This window comes from Nanorana parkeri, unplaced genomic scaffold, assembly GCF_000935625.1.
Source record: "Nanorana parkeri isolate BGI_ZX_2015 unplaced genomic scaffold, ASM93562v1 scaffold136, whole genome shotgun sequence".
Lineage (NCBI taxonomy): Eukaryota > Metazoa > Chordata > Amphibia > Anura > Dicroglossidae > Nanorana > Nanorana parkeri.
Genome location: NW_017306404.1, coordinates 1,433,694 through 1,448,450, shown reverse-complemented (window position 1 = coordinate 1,448,450; position 14,757 = coordinate 1,433,694). Strand labels below are relative to the sequence as shown.

The window sequence follows — 14,757 nt, the reverse complement described above, 5'->3', positions numbered from 1 at the left end:
AAATGTCACTTCTATCCGACTTTGTGAGTGAGGTGGAATGTGAGATCACAGTCGGAGAGAAGTGAAATTTCAGGACCGATCAGCTATTTCAAGGCAGTCCCCCCCCCCCCCCCCCCCACAGCCACACCCCCCGGCTGCCCCGGCGGTAGTTCCGCCACTGGTAAGGAGGGCCCTGCCTGTGAGAACTTACAATTTAAAAGGGAGAGACAAGTGGTACAAAAGGTGGTAGCTGTGTGGGGATGAGTTGTTTGAGAAAGTATTAGTTCAGTTGGTAGCCAGATAGCCAGACAGGTTGGGGTATGGAGTTCAGAAGATGGGAAAGTCTAGAGAATTTCTGGAGGTGAGCATGGCAGGAGTTGATGAGGGCACTAGAGAGCAGGAGGTCTCAGGAGAGGATGGTTTAGGTGAAACTTTGAGAGGAGGTTGGAGATATAGTTGGGGGCACTGTTGTGGATTGTTTTGTATGTGGTTTAATATCTTGAATTGTATTCTTTGGCAGTTGGAGTGAATGGCATAGATTGCATAATGTTACATCTATATTTCGCTGTGCTAGATCTAGTAGCAGATTAAGCTTACACTGACACATTAACAGGCTATTATTTCTATTTTTCATAGTTAAGTCTATTGCTGTAGTCCTAAAATGGATGTGAAGCGCATCAAGGATTACCTCTCCTGGCTGTACTACCAGTATCTGCTCATAACCTGCAGCTATGTCCTAGAACCCTGGGAAAAGTCCATTTTCAACACCGTCTTACTGACCGCCATTGCCATGGTGATATACAGTTCCTACGTATTCATTCCCATCCATGTTCGTCTGGCTATGGAATTTTTTTGGGGGATCTGTGGAGGGCAGCATGAAAGTACTGTAGCATTGATGAGCTGACATATACTCAATCTTTCTTACTCAACACGCCTCCTTAATTGTGCACTTTCCTATGCTTCCAAAACGGATTGACAAGAATTGGATTGCATGGCGTTTGAGCTGTGGCGAAGACTCTGCTGCTCTTCCCATTGTTTTCTCCAGTGGACTCTGAAAATATGTTAAACGCAAATCTTAGCTGCATTAAATACTTGTACCCACCTATGTATGTAGGTTTGATGCCTATGTGAAAATGGCATACATATTTATTTTTTTTCTTTTCTCTCGGAGCGCCGCACACCGAGCAGCAGTGACGCGACGCTCGGCGAGGTAAGTAAGAAGACGCGCTGGCGCTGACTCGAGTATAAGCCGAGGGGGGCACTTTTCACCCAAAAAAATGGGCTGAAAATCTCGGCTTATACTCGAGTATATACGGTATATTTTGCATGTGCTTCTGGCTTATGTAAATTAAATTGATCCGTTTTGATTTGGATGGTGCTGACCTTCCTTTTTATGTTTTCATTCATCAGACCTATCGCATTACTTTTAAGCATAATATCCTTTTGATTAAAATTTAAATGAACTGGAAACATTTGCAGTTTTTAAAAAAATACCGTAGTTATGTTCAATGTCTAGCAATAAATCTAATTTTATGTATTCTCTATTCATGCGGTCAAGAAACAACAGGTTGAGTATTTCATTTTTTTTTTCTTTGTTAACCAAATCCGAAGCTGTCCAAAGTTTTTATTCTAGACCCCACAGACTTGAGGTTCTGGAATAATAGGGAGTGGTCATTTTTGAAGATTTTAAAACTCCTGTGATGGCTGTAGGGGAAAAGTGCATTAATGGGAGAAAAAAAATCCAGTCCTTTTTCAAAACTTAATATTTGCTATTTGCAAAGATTGTGTGTGGTGTTTTTTTTGTTTTGTTCTCATGGTCTTACCTGGACCATCATCTAGCAATATGGTAGGGATTCTGTAATGGTCAAACAGTGATATCCTTTAGCATACATCCTGTTTTAAAGCAATGAAAACTGTAAAAACTACAAAAGATGCAATAAAAACCCACAGGGCTAGCAGGTGACGCAGAGAAGACGCTGTAAAACACCACCCAGCTCCTAAACACACTTGTTTACATGTGAATCCCAGGTATGTGAGCATGATGATACAATATCATATAATACAGAGGCTTGTAATCTTTTCACTATTTCCTGATGTCTGCATAGCAAACCTTTTTATATTCTGTAACTGGTTTTACTTGACAGCGTTCATCAGGATCAACCTGAATTGTGTGTGATTGTTTAACTTATATATTGCAGAATTTTATGAATAAATCTTGCATACATAAAATAAAATACCGTAAAAAATACCCGTATTTTGCGGTCTATAAGACGATCTGGACGATAGGACGCATGGCTTCTGTGACAGAAATTCTATGACAGAAATTCTGTCACAGAAGCTGCAGTTAGTGACTGCTGAGACAGGTGGCGCTGTCTCAGTAATCACACAGAGCAGACGAAGAACGTCGTTCTTCGTCTGCTCAATGGGCTCTATGGTGAGCTCCTATGGGGGATCGTGACGGGTCACAGTCCCGCAGAGGAACGGGGGACCCAGAAAACCTCGGGCGGACACTATCGCCGATGCCGCTCGATTTAATACAAGGGATCTACTTAGATCGCTTGTATTAAACGAACAGCGGCTCCCACTGTACATTCAGCTCTGCTTGTCAGGAGCAGGGCTGAATGTACAAAAAGAAACTACTCGCCCGGCGCCCGAAACTGCATGTCCCGGGTGTCGGGCGATAGGTATTCGCTCCATAAGACGCAGGCACATTTTCCCCCTCCTTTTGGGGGGAAAAAAGTGCGTCTTTATGGAGCGAAAAATACGTTACATGCTGCACTCCATGTACCTTCTTGTTATTGTTTTTAAATGTTTAGCATAGTTCAGGTTTTGTTGCATAACCACCCACTAACGATTAACTCTGTCCTATGTCGTACATGTTACAAAGCTGAGAGTACATGACTGCCACTAGATGAAACTGAGGAGAATAGGAAATTCCATCTTGTGGCAGTTATGTGCTGTGACAGTCCTACAGGTATGATGTAGGAGAGGGTTAGTAGGGGGCTACTTGCCTTTTCCTCTTTAAGAATAGCATTATAAATCAGCCCCATAAAGTATAACTAAATCCAAGAAGAAAAATTTAATATATTGCAGCTTACCAGTCCTTGGTGGCTGCGTTTTTAGTGTTTCCTTTTTTTTTTTTTCTCCAAGCTATCTACATTTTAGGCAAGTACAAAAAATACATGTTGATCTTGCCTGAAATAAGTGTCCTTGTTTTGGTTTTCCTTGTTTAAGGAAAACCAAATTAAAATATGCTAAATGCCAACGTTCCCATTACATGCTGGTGCCGTTTGAACAATATGGGAATGCTGTTTTCTATTTTCTAGACTTGTCCTAATATCTGGAACTGTCCTAAAATCTGCAATGTCTGTTACCTATTGACCCAGCTACTTATCTACCTCCCCCGGCCATGCGTCAACTTTTCAGAAGGTTTTGCATTTCCATTCTGACTTCAGCAAGCTGAAGTGGTATTGTCTAAGCTGAATATGAGACCTGTCTCTGGATGATATCAGTTAAGTCAATTGGTCCGTCTGGTATTCCTGCATGTCTAAACAGAAGGAATTTTGACCTGAATATAGTGGATGAGTGTGGGTAATACTAGCATCAGTCTTTTTTCCCTTAATTTTTATAAATTATTTTGAGGTCCGTGTTCATCAGTATTATTGGCCCAGAGTTGGGACAAGTGGCCAGGTCTTTTCCTTTCTTAGGGATGATCATATAAGAATGGGCCATAGATTTGAGAATTGGGTGGTCCTTCAGGAATGTTTAGGCAACTGGTGCATGTGGGGTACTAGGAGATCTTTTGGAGGTTTATTAACATTGAAATATGAGACCTTCAGGTCCAAAAAATGTCTTACTGGGAGATTACGAATTACTTCAAGGATTTCCTTAGCTTTCCTCATCACAGAGTGTTGAGTGAGGTAAAGTCTGGTAATGTTAGTTTAGGTAGATTACACTGTGAGAGATCTGTATTATTCTTGGGTATTGGTATGCTCAGTATATGTTGAGTCAGTAAGGTTGTATAAGTTTGTGTAGAAACAGTGAAAGGGCTGTGCAATTTTTCTAGATCAGTGTGGCTCACCTTTTTTGATCTCTAGCCATATGGGCAGTCCTTGAAACCATTTCATCCCTCAATTTGAAGGCAAGTAGCATGTCTACATTACCTCACTCATAGAAACATTGTTTCAGTATAGCCAAAGAAAATCTCACCGCTCCAATTCCCTAGCCACCATCAGGACTCCCCAGGTGCTGGTCCAGTAGGTGTGCCTCCACCTTGGAATGCAGTAGTATACGAACAGACCGCATTATCCAGAGAATTCCAATACTTCAGAGTTTATTGAATTTCACAGCAAATCCAGTATAACAGTGAATAAAAGTGTATAAAGCAATAAATGCCAGCACTGCACACCCCCAACCAACTACAACCTCTCACATGTTGCACCCGTAGGCTTATTCATAGAGGTAGTTGGTTGGGGGGGGTGCAGTGCTGGCATTTGTTGCTTTATACACTTTTATTCGCTGTTATACTGGATTTGCTGTGAACTTCAATAAAGTCTGAAGTATTGGAATTCTCTGGATAGTGTGGTCTGTTCGTATACTATTGTTGCAGTATAGGTAGGTGTTTATCAACTGCCCCTAAGGATACTTATTTCAGTCGGGTGCTAGTTGTAATTATGTGATGAAGAGTAGAAACGGATGGAATGGTAGCCATATGAGTTTCCAGCTGAGCAACCTTTTTTTGCAAAGTGTTTTTGAAACACAATATTTCTATGAATGTGAGAAACTAGGAATATACAGTGTTCCCAAATTGCAGCTTTATGTGCTTCCCAGTAGGCAGCAAATTGTTCAGTGGGGCCCTTGTTTTCTGCAAAGTAGTACATGAGGCAGTCAAACAGTTGAAATATAGTGGAATCTTGCTTAAGAATAAGGGCCTTAAAGGACCAGTGGCATCTTTTTCAAAGACTGGGCATTTTAGGAAAAGCATATTTCGACCGGGGCATGGTCTGACCACACTATGCAATAACAGTTGCAGCAGTGAGTTTGAGCATAGGGTGGTAAAACTCAAAAATAGTCTTATAGTGTAGATATGGTGACGGGCAGAGAAAAAGGAGAAACATTATTTCTGTAGTGTGGTGTAATCTTCAGATGTTGTAGTGTGAAAACGTTCTAACAAGTTAACAATATTGTTCTGATTCTTTTTAAGTGTGAGGGATTGAAGAAGCTGCATATTGAAAGCACCTCCAATGACCGCATATGTAGTGTCAAGAGTGAATAGTTGCTGTAAGAACTTACAAAGAAAGTGAGTTGACAAGTGTTTAAGATGTAGATTTTGTAGAGGGTGACTGTGGATTGACCCTATGTACACTGTAGGATTAGGAACCAACCATGTTTATCAGCTATGGTTTTCACAGGCATGAAAGGTCAGTGAAAAGTATCACTATCCCTACAATTTTCAGGGTTGATATTGAGAGAAGAATGCTATGAACTAAGTGATGACCCACTGGTTTGAAGAGCCAATGTAAAGTGTAAATACTTCATGAGCGGGTGCCAAGGTATTGTCAATACTTGTGTCTTGTACATGGCCGAACAGGAATCCTGCCTTCTCCCAAGAGAATACATTGGAGTAGGGTAAAGATGGACAGAGAGGAGAATGGAAAGAAATACATTTAGTGCAAACAAGAACAGCAGCAAACAGGTTGTAAAACAGTTAAAATGAGTGTACAGTTGAAATAACCACATGGAGTCAGTAAGGGCTCTCAATTTCCAAGGGGTGCAAAGTATCTGAAGGATAATCTGGAAAAAGGCTTTGCTGTACCTTAAAGAATCTACAAAATATCACTTTAAGACTAGGGCTACATTAAAGCTCTCTGCTATTGAGCAACTTGTTAGAAGTCACTACATTTGCAGCACACTGCAATCAATGTGATTCTAAGGCTGGGCACTGTGGGCACACACCTTACAACCATTGCAAGACTTCTGTCTTGCGATGGTTGTAAGGTACTTAAAAAAACGTACGATCTGCCTATGTTGCATAGGCAGATCGTACTTGCGATGATCGCAAGCCATGCCCCCTGAGGGGCGGGCTTCCGATGACCGCAATGCCGAACGGGCAGTGTGCGCTTGCGGCTGTTATTGTACGGACATGCCACAAACCCGCCGAACATCGTACGATGCTCGGCGGGTTTTCGAACATGTCCGTAAGTTTAAAGTCGTGCGACCTTACAGTAGTAGAGGTCACACGGCTTCCACACACCTTACGATCATCGTACGATCGCGGGATTTCCCGCGATTATCGTACGATAATCGTAAGGTGTGTGGGGACCCTTAAGGTGGCCATACACTGTACAACCATCGCAAGACCTTAGTCTTGCGATGGTTGTAAAGGGATTTTAAAAACGTACGATCTGCTCATCTTGGATGGGCAGATCGCACTCTCGGTCATCGCAAGCCACGCCCCCTGAGGGGCGGGCTTGCGATGACTGTAATGAGGGGCGGGCTTACGCTGACTGCAAGCGGGCAGTGTGCGCGTGCGCACACCGGCCCGTTCGGCAGTTGTCGAATCAGCAGGCCACCAACTCGCACGAATCGTACGATTCCCGGCGGGTTTTCAAACATGCTGGTTCGATGGAAGACGTGCGACCGTACAGTAGAAACGGTCGCACGCCTTCCATACACTGCACGATTCTCGTACGATCGCGGGATTTCCCGCGATTCTCCTACGAGAATCGTGCAGTGTATGGGCAATTTTTAGGAGCTAACTGTCATCAAGCGCTAAAAGCTTCCAGTAGCAGAGATTTATTCACTGATGTAGCCCCAGGCTGACCAAGCTGCTAGCAAACTTCAACACTACCCATTGTTTAATAGCTGTCACTACTTGTTCCCTTCTGTTGGTGTGTTCAGTGCCACCACATTAGCACTGCAGTAGAGGCTGATTAGCTATTGGTTTTGGCTCTCACGCTTCCAGTGAATGATACTGCACAGGCAGGCTGGTATCACAACCGTTTCAGGTACTTATACTAGTTGTGTTTAAATATAAATTTGAAGTTGTCAATATATATACCTATAAATAAATACATATATATCCTTGTTGAACACCACCTATAACTTACCGTCTCACTTTGGTGGACTAGCTCTTCAACTACCTCAGAATCCATCATAACCCATGGATTTACTGATATTCACATGCAAACAAAGCAAGACAAGCAAACACGTCATAAAAACTAAATAGAAGTCCCATTCTGCTGAGTCAGCAGTTTCATGGTTACAATTTTGTTTTTCAGAATAAAGCAATAGCAAATATTCCTTTGATGCATAATTCAACCTGACACATTCCACGGTGTAAAAACTGGATAGCGTTTTTTTATAAACACAGCAAACTTGACTTTTGATGCACTTTAAGACAAAATGCATATTCCAAAACTAAACATTTTTATTAGTTTTGGAAAGAGTCGTGAATCCCTATCAGATTTTCATTGTTGTCCTCATTAGAGAGGCTCACAGTTCTCCACAGAGCAGCAACAAAGGAGAAATCTCCCAATGGGGGTCACTTATAACGACAAATATCTAAGATGGCATTTCCCTCACTTCCTGTTGTGTCTACAGGACAGGAAGTAAAAGGAAAGCTGCCCAATGGGACACAGATGGCAAAAAACTGGTTTTAAAGAGAAAGTCCACCTTTTGGAAAATATAATAAATGCATACTTCTTCATGAAAGAAGAATTGAAGCCAGTAAAGCATTGCAACTGCAATCAGTGGATCTCTGATGCAATGCTCTGGCTTCTTCAGAATCTTCCTCCAGTCCCTGTCCATACCATGGTATGGACATTCAGTAACATGGACAGTACAGGAGGAAAAGTGAATGGACTACAATTGTAGTGACGTAACCGTACTTGTATTCCTAATATCTAAAAGCTTGGCTGTCATGCTAATCCTCATTCTTCAATATTCTGAGTCAGTCATTTAGAACCATAATGCAACAATACACTTATTGCAACGTTTCGGGGTCACACAGGATCCCCTTCATTGGCAGAACAAGTGAGAATTTACAGGCAGACATGGTAAGTATTTATACACATCCTTACATGTGAAAAGACCAAACCCAATGCCAAAAAGTGATCCTATGACGTCACAGTGACGTCATATTCCCGCCAAAATTCAAAGTACAGTGAATACTGTATACATGGAGGGAGTGCTCAAAATCTAAATACATGATATGGTGTATAATCATGACCAGAGATGAAGTAGTGCAATGTCTAGCTGTAGCTCGCAATATACTGAGCTTTGGGTCACGGGAGGACGCTAGTTTATGTCTTCCCGTGACCCTTAGGAGAACTATGGGGAAAAACACTTACTCCATAGTTCTCCTTTAACGCTTCTTCTGTTGAAACAATATATAAACACAGTTTTAGCACCATGAAGACCTTTTGCCCGTAGATTCAACTGCAGGCTTAATCCAGATCTTCACTGATGCGATTCCATGGCTGTGACTGTGGATTACAGGGCATGTGCGTCGAATTTCACATGGGCTCACTAAATCATTAATAAATAGTCCCATTGGACACTTACCGCACACCATCAATACTTAAGAAAACTATACACACTGGCTATAAACATGGAGTAGCCACACATATCTCTTGACTGAGCCCACTCCCCTAACTCTGTTCTTTTATAAAATAATGATCAGATGAAGTAATTTAGCAAAAAGATGAAATTACTTTTTACAGAGAACCTGTGTTAGGCAAAGCAAAGCAATGCAGCAGCTTCACTTTAATATCAGCAGCACACATTGACTTTCCCTTTGCTCCCTCGCCATTGGGGAGTATGCGACTTATTTCCCTTCATTCCATATGACTGTACTTGTTCTAAGTGTTTAGAAACTCAGGCAACCAGTACTGTCAACCTACATAGGGCTAAGATTGGCCATACACTGCTCTATTTGTTTGGTTCAACCTGCGGGCTGAACGAAAAAAATAGAGCAGATTCTGCCATCAACGCTACGAGTATGTTGATCGAGGAATCCACTACTGTTCCTTTTGTATTCTGACAGCGACCGCCAGCCCCCTGTCAGAATACCCAAACTAAGCAGGCACCTCATTGGCTGCCGGCTCTGATCATTTGAAGATTTTTCGACCGGCCCCTTTGATCAGCTAAACAAAGGATTGCTGGCCGGAAGGGTGCCGACACTGTGCAAAGAACCGGCTGAAATTCGCACAGTGTATGGCCACCTTAACCATGTTCAGTCATTGTGGCAGATTTGAAGAGCTGCGGACGAGTGAAATTAGTGAAACAATATGCAGCTGGTGGGGCTGGCACTGAAGTAAATCTGCTGCTTTGTCATGCTTGGGCAGGTTCACTTTAAGCACATATGTACTTACTGTGCAAATATAGCAATACAAATGTCTCTGCATTGTAAATGGTTGCAGAAGTCTTTGCTTTAAGATAACCTGCTAAAAATGAGCAATTTATTGGTTATTCGTTTCCAATGGCTTACAATAAAATAAAACATACTTGGTTGTATAGTTTTTCCACTCTTTAAAAGCAGTAATCATTCTCTGTGTGTAGATAGTATACTAAAGTAAATAGGTTCAAACTAAGCATGAACACAAGCCTTTTAATGTTTTTCCAGCTTTGCTTTGCTTCCATTGTTTCATTGCCCTTGCGTTACCAGCTGGAATTTTATGGCTAACCTTTACACTGAATATCAATAGACTCAGCCTAAACACACCGATAGGCTCATCTTAGAAGTCACACATCATTGTGTACATCTTATTTGGTTGCTGTTTGTAACTACATTTTACATGTTAATGATTTCTTAAAATAGAATGTCTTCATTTTTTATGAAGTCGACTGCATTATTTGGCTGAATTGCAGCACCATTAGATTTGTTATAATGGTTTACTCAAACCCATTGTGGAAGTGATATTGGCCATATGAAAATCTCTATAGCTATAGCCGCATTGATTGTGCCTTGGTTATTGCATCTCTGAGAGGAATTTTATGCAGGTGAATCAAAGCACATTCACCTATGAAGATTCATTATTTGCCAGCATAAGCTTGAAGCTGTGACACACTGCACGTGATGCAGCACGGAGCGGTGATGCGCGGAACTTAGCGTGCAGTCTGTCATGTCATTTTCACTCCGGCACGTCAGCTTGCGAGAGCTCGCATAGCTGAGCGTGCCAAAATGAAAAATTTTATCTTCAGCCAATTGGCTCGCGCGTATAAACCTGCGCATCACGGTGCGAAGTCCATTAGGTTGTTAAGCGCAAGCCGATTGGCTGAAGATGCAGTCTTTCATCTGGCTGCACTCATCTCACACACTGCATGCGAAACTCTGTGCCTGGCAGCTTTGCTTTGCTCTGCATGACTTTGCATGCTGTGTCACGGGCCTAACTTTACTATTGATTAGAAGAGAGAGTGAGTACAGTACAATTAAGGATTTGACACATAACTAAAGGCAAAACCTTTTTTACAGATTTGGATAGAGTGGTGAGGGGTTAAAACCCATCAGGGTTTTCTTTTTGTTTTGCTGTTTATGTCCCAGTTAGGGAGATTAAGGCCTCGTTCACAGGGGTAGCAAGGGGGCAGTAAAAGCAGACGAATGATCTGCTGCTTTACTAGGTGCATACTGTGCAATTTAGTGACTCCAAGCACACCCCTGGGTGCCTCTATGACTCCAAGTGGACCCCAGAGCATCCTGTGTCATTGACTGACTCCAAGTGCACACTTGGGCACCCTTGTAACTCTAAGTGCACCCCAGAGTATCCAGTGTCATATAGTCACTCCAAGTACACCCCTGGGCACCCCTGTTACTCCAAGTGCACCCCAAAACCTTTTGTGTCAATTAGGTACTATAAGTGCATCCCCCAAAACTCTAGGTACACTCCAGTGCATCCTGTGTCATCTAGGGACTCCAAGTGCATCCCTGGGTGCCCTCATGACTCCAAGTGCACCCCAGAGAATCTTGTCTCATCTAGTGACTCAAAGTGAACCCCTGGCACTTCATGTTATGTATTGCAGCTCTTCTCAACCTGTGGGTCGGGACCCCTTCGGGGGTCGAATGACAATTTGCCAGTGGTCGCCGGGAGTCTCCCGCTATTAGATAGCGGCTCCCGGCCACCCGGGAGAGAAACTTTCTCCCGGAAAGTGCTCTGCTTGGAATGCATAGCTAGATTCCTATTAGCTATTTCACTTTGCAATAGCAAATTGGCTATTGCACCTGCCCACTGCTGCTGTCAATCAGCAGAGGGGGATCTGCAGTTCTCCATCAGGTCCCCATCTAGTGATTATCATCATTATTAATAATAAAAGCTGACACCATCGGCTTGTGTTATATGGTTTGCCATTTTAGCTGTTACAACCGTGGTTCTCAACCTGTGGGTCGCTGTGTGATTTCTGCTGTGCTAGGTGAGAGTCCTCCTCAGCCCTCTCCTAGCGCAGCAATGTCAGTTCTCCCGCCACAGCGCCAGATGTCGCTGCAGCAGCCGCGTCATCCCTAAATGTTACCGTTGGGGGGTCACCACAACTTGGCAAATGTTACCAAGGGGTCCCGGCCCTGTATTGGGACACAAATGGAGGCACACAGGGTGCACTTGAAGTCACTAGATGACACAGGATGATTTGGGGTGCACTTCAAAGCATTCCTGCTTTAGAAGATGGAGTAATCTATTCCCCTGGCAAACAAAATCGCTGCTTTTACTCCAGACCTTACCAATGAATTAGTTTCAGTTCAGTAGATGTTGTGTTTGGTACATTAGATTTAATGGGGCCTAAGTGGCAGTCAGGGCAGCCATCAGGGGGGTACGGCCAATATTCATGTAAGGGGCCCGGGCAGCCTGGGGGGCCCGCCCGGGTCCCTTACATGACTATCGGCCAACAATGAAGGGCAAAGAGGCGGAGGCCTGGTCTAGAAGTGCAGGGCCCCAGCATTGCCGCTCCAGCGGCTTTAAGACAAGCTAGGGCCCCATCAGCGACGCTCCTCGTCTGATGTCGGACTGGCCAGAAGTGACGTCATGTTAGTGACGTGACGTCACTTCTGGCTTGTCCGGCGGCAGACGAGGCCATGTGTGCAGGTAAGAGGAGCTAGGAAGGAAGGAAGGAAAGGAGGGAGGGGAGGGATGCAGCCCTGAGCAGCCCACCTGAGACCCCTTCAGAGCCCACCATAGACAGTCTCAGATGGGCTGTGCAGCATCTATGGTGGGCTCTGCAGGGTCACTCTCAGGTGGGTCCTGTGTCCAGCGCATCACTAAGCCCTGCGTCCAGCACGTCACTAAGCCCTGCGTCCAGCGCGTCACTAAGCCCTGCGTCCAGCGCGTCACTAAGCCCTGCGTCCAGCGGCGCGGGGGGCCCGGCCTAAAGCCGTGTAAGGGGCCCCAAAATTTCTGATGGCTGCCCTGGTGGCAGTTATATTGTAATGTCAATCCTTAAAACCTTTCTTGTACTTTGAACCTGTGGAAGATTTTTCTAAAGCTGGACTTGCCTCTTTTGATTGAGGTTCTAATTTTGACACCTTTTGAATGCATACACTCAATAACCCTGTGGCTGCTTAAATAAAAAAGTTGCCTATTTCTTTGCCATCATTTTAACTCAACCCAAAGTTTTGAAGAAGAGCAAGACTGCTTTCCCTAGAATTTTTGCCTGCAAGATTGCTAAACAGATGTCCTAAAAAACAAATGGTCTTTCCACCTCTGAACATACACATTGCTTGGCTTCATTCTTTCTCCAACGTGGCAGCAAGGCTGCCCTTTGGTCCTCCATCAGCATATTGATCAGCCATTACAAAGAGTATGTGCTGTTTGGGTCAGTTTGAAACCAGTGTTCTTAGTTCAGCTACTAAATATTTCTTATGCTTTACTGCTAGTTAGAAGTCTCTGTGCAGACAGACCAAAATGATCATCAGTGGGAAGGATGGGGCTCCTTCTGGTCTTCACTTTTCCCTGTTCTCTGTTTTTGTTTGCCTCCAATAGACTTTTTCTGACCTCTGCCCCATGCAAAAGCACAGGTTAATTAGACAGAATGATCATCTTTGGTTAATGGTCTAGGGTGCTAGGTGCCCTAACCTCTGATATGTACATGTTTGTTCTAGGTCAGTGACTCACCAAGTGAAGAAGAAAAAATTAGGACGACAAATCTTGAAAATGTGTTCAAAGGCAACTCCAGTTATCTTTAATGATGACAATAGGAGCTAGGAACCTGTCACTTGTATCTCAGACATGCCTTACATGAAGACCAAGTTATGTTTAAAACGCCAATCACACAATAATACAAAACATTTTTATGGGTTCACTGGCACAGTGCAATGTATCACACAGTTCAGGCTTCTTTTCTTATCAACTATGGCTATCATCTTCAAAGACCACCACTATTAAGGCATCTAGTACCTTAATGGGTCCCAGAGGACATTAGACAGGTTCAATTATGGAGGCATGCCTGCTGCCAAGTGTATTATTAAAACTTTGCAATATACTTTTGCATAGTTTGTGTAACATTTTAAAACCCTCTTTGCTGTTCACTATGCAATCAAGTAGCTTGTAATGTGCAATAGTATTTAATTTCCTTTTTTATTTAAAAGTTGCAAGTTATTTTTTCCTAAAACACTAGGAAAGAACTTGTACAGGTAACAGATATGTGTGCGCCCACTGTTCTGCAGTCTGCCCCCCACACTCCCTGGGAGTCCTAAGGCTGTCACAACAAAGTCATGGAAATGCAGAAGACAAGACTTGTATTCATGGTGAATGAATCATGCTGTTGTTCATCTTGAGATTTTAATGGCCAGTACAGGAAATGGTTTGTTCAGGAGCCACATAATCAGCTGCTTAATCTACTGTTTCTTGTAATTACAACCTGCCTTTAGCTACTGTTCGCTAGCAATGGTACAAAAGAGAGGGTAAGATGTTTCAATTAAAAGCAGAGGAGGGAATCCAATACAACAAAGCATCTTACAATCCCTTCCTTTATGTGAGGGTCCAACGTAATGGAGATGAAGGGAAAAGCTTGTTTCACATGTCAAGTACATGTAATAAAGTATTACTCTACGCAGAAAAGATATCACCTGTACTCTCATGCAGCAGCAAGTTAAGAGTTCCTAAGCCTGTGCTGGTAATTTTGCAATCCTGGAATTTGCCAGAAGGACTGGTATGACATTGTATATTTGCAAGCTAGTGAGAGCTTCAGTGAGCTATTCAGCTGCACATTACCTTGTGTTTTGTAAAACAGTACATGGATTCAATACTATCCTAAATCATAAAGAATGGCAATACTTAATCAAGGCTGTTTTTTATATAATCATAGCAATAGCATTATGAAAATTCAACAGTTGCCAGTATTTTATAGGTCTTGATAGCATAAGGGTTTGAAGTTACTATTGGTATATCAGGAATTTTTAAGTCTGCATATGAAGAAATATTAGGCCAGGAGAATAGAACCACTTTGATTATTGCAGGATGTGTGGCTAGCATTACAAACTGTGTAACATGTTCAATGGTCTATATACAATGACAATCTTGAAGCATCTACAACAGAACATACTGTACTTTTTAGGATAGCGCTACACAAGCACTTAAAACGTTTAGCCTAGCTATTAACATCACTTATGATTAATCATTAATGATCATTTACTAAACAGATTAAACAAATCTATTCCTGTGGTATAAAGTACACATTTTCTATGTAGTAGCAATCAATATCACAGTTGGAGAATTGTGCAATATATTAACATTAATTGCTGCTATATGCTGCTTATGTTGTTTACACAATAGTTAGCCGTTTGTTTAGTGACCA

General features: G+C 42.7%; 1 protein-coding gene across 1 annotated transcript; it reads left to right on the top strand.

The window, feature by feature from the left end:
• The first annotated feature begins 626 nt into the window (after positions 1–626).
• On the top strand, positions 627–1,080 carry SPTSSB (serine palmitoyltransferase small subunit B). The gene has a single exon (XM_018553971.1). It carries the CDS (start codon positions 641–643, stop codon positions 881–883), a length of 243 nt encoding a protein of 80 aa, XP_018409473.1. The 5' UTR covers positions 627–640; the 3' UTR covers positions 884–1,080.
• Positions 1,081–14,757: the final 13,677 nt, after the last annotated feature.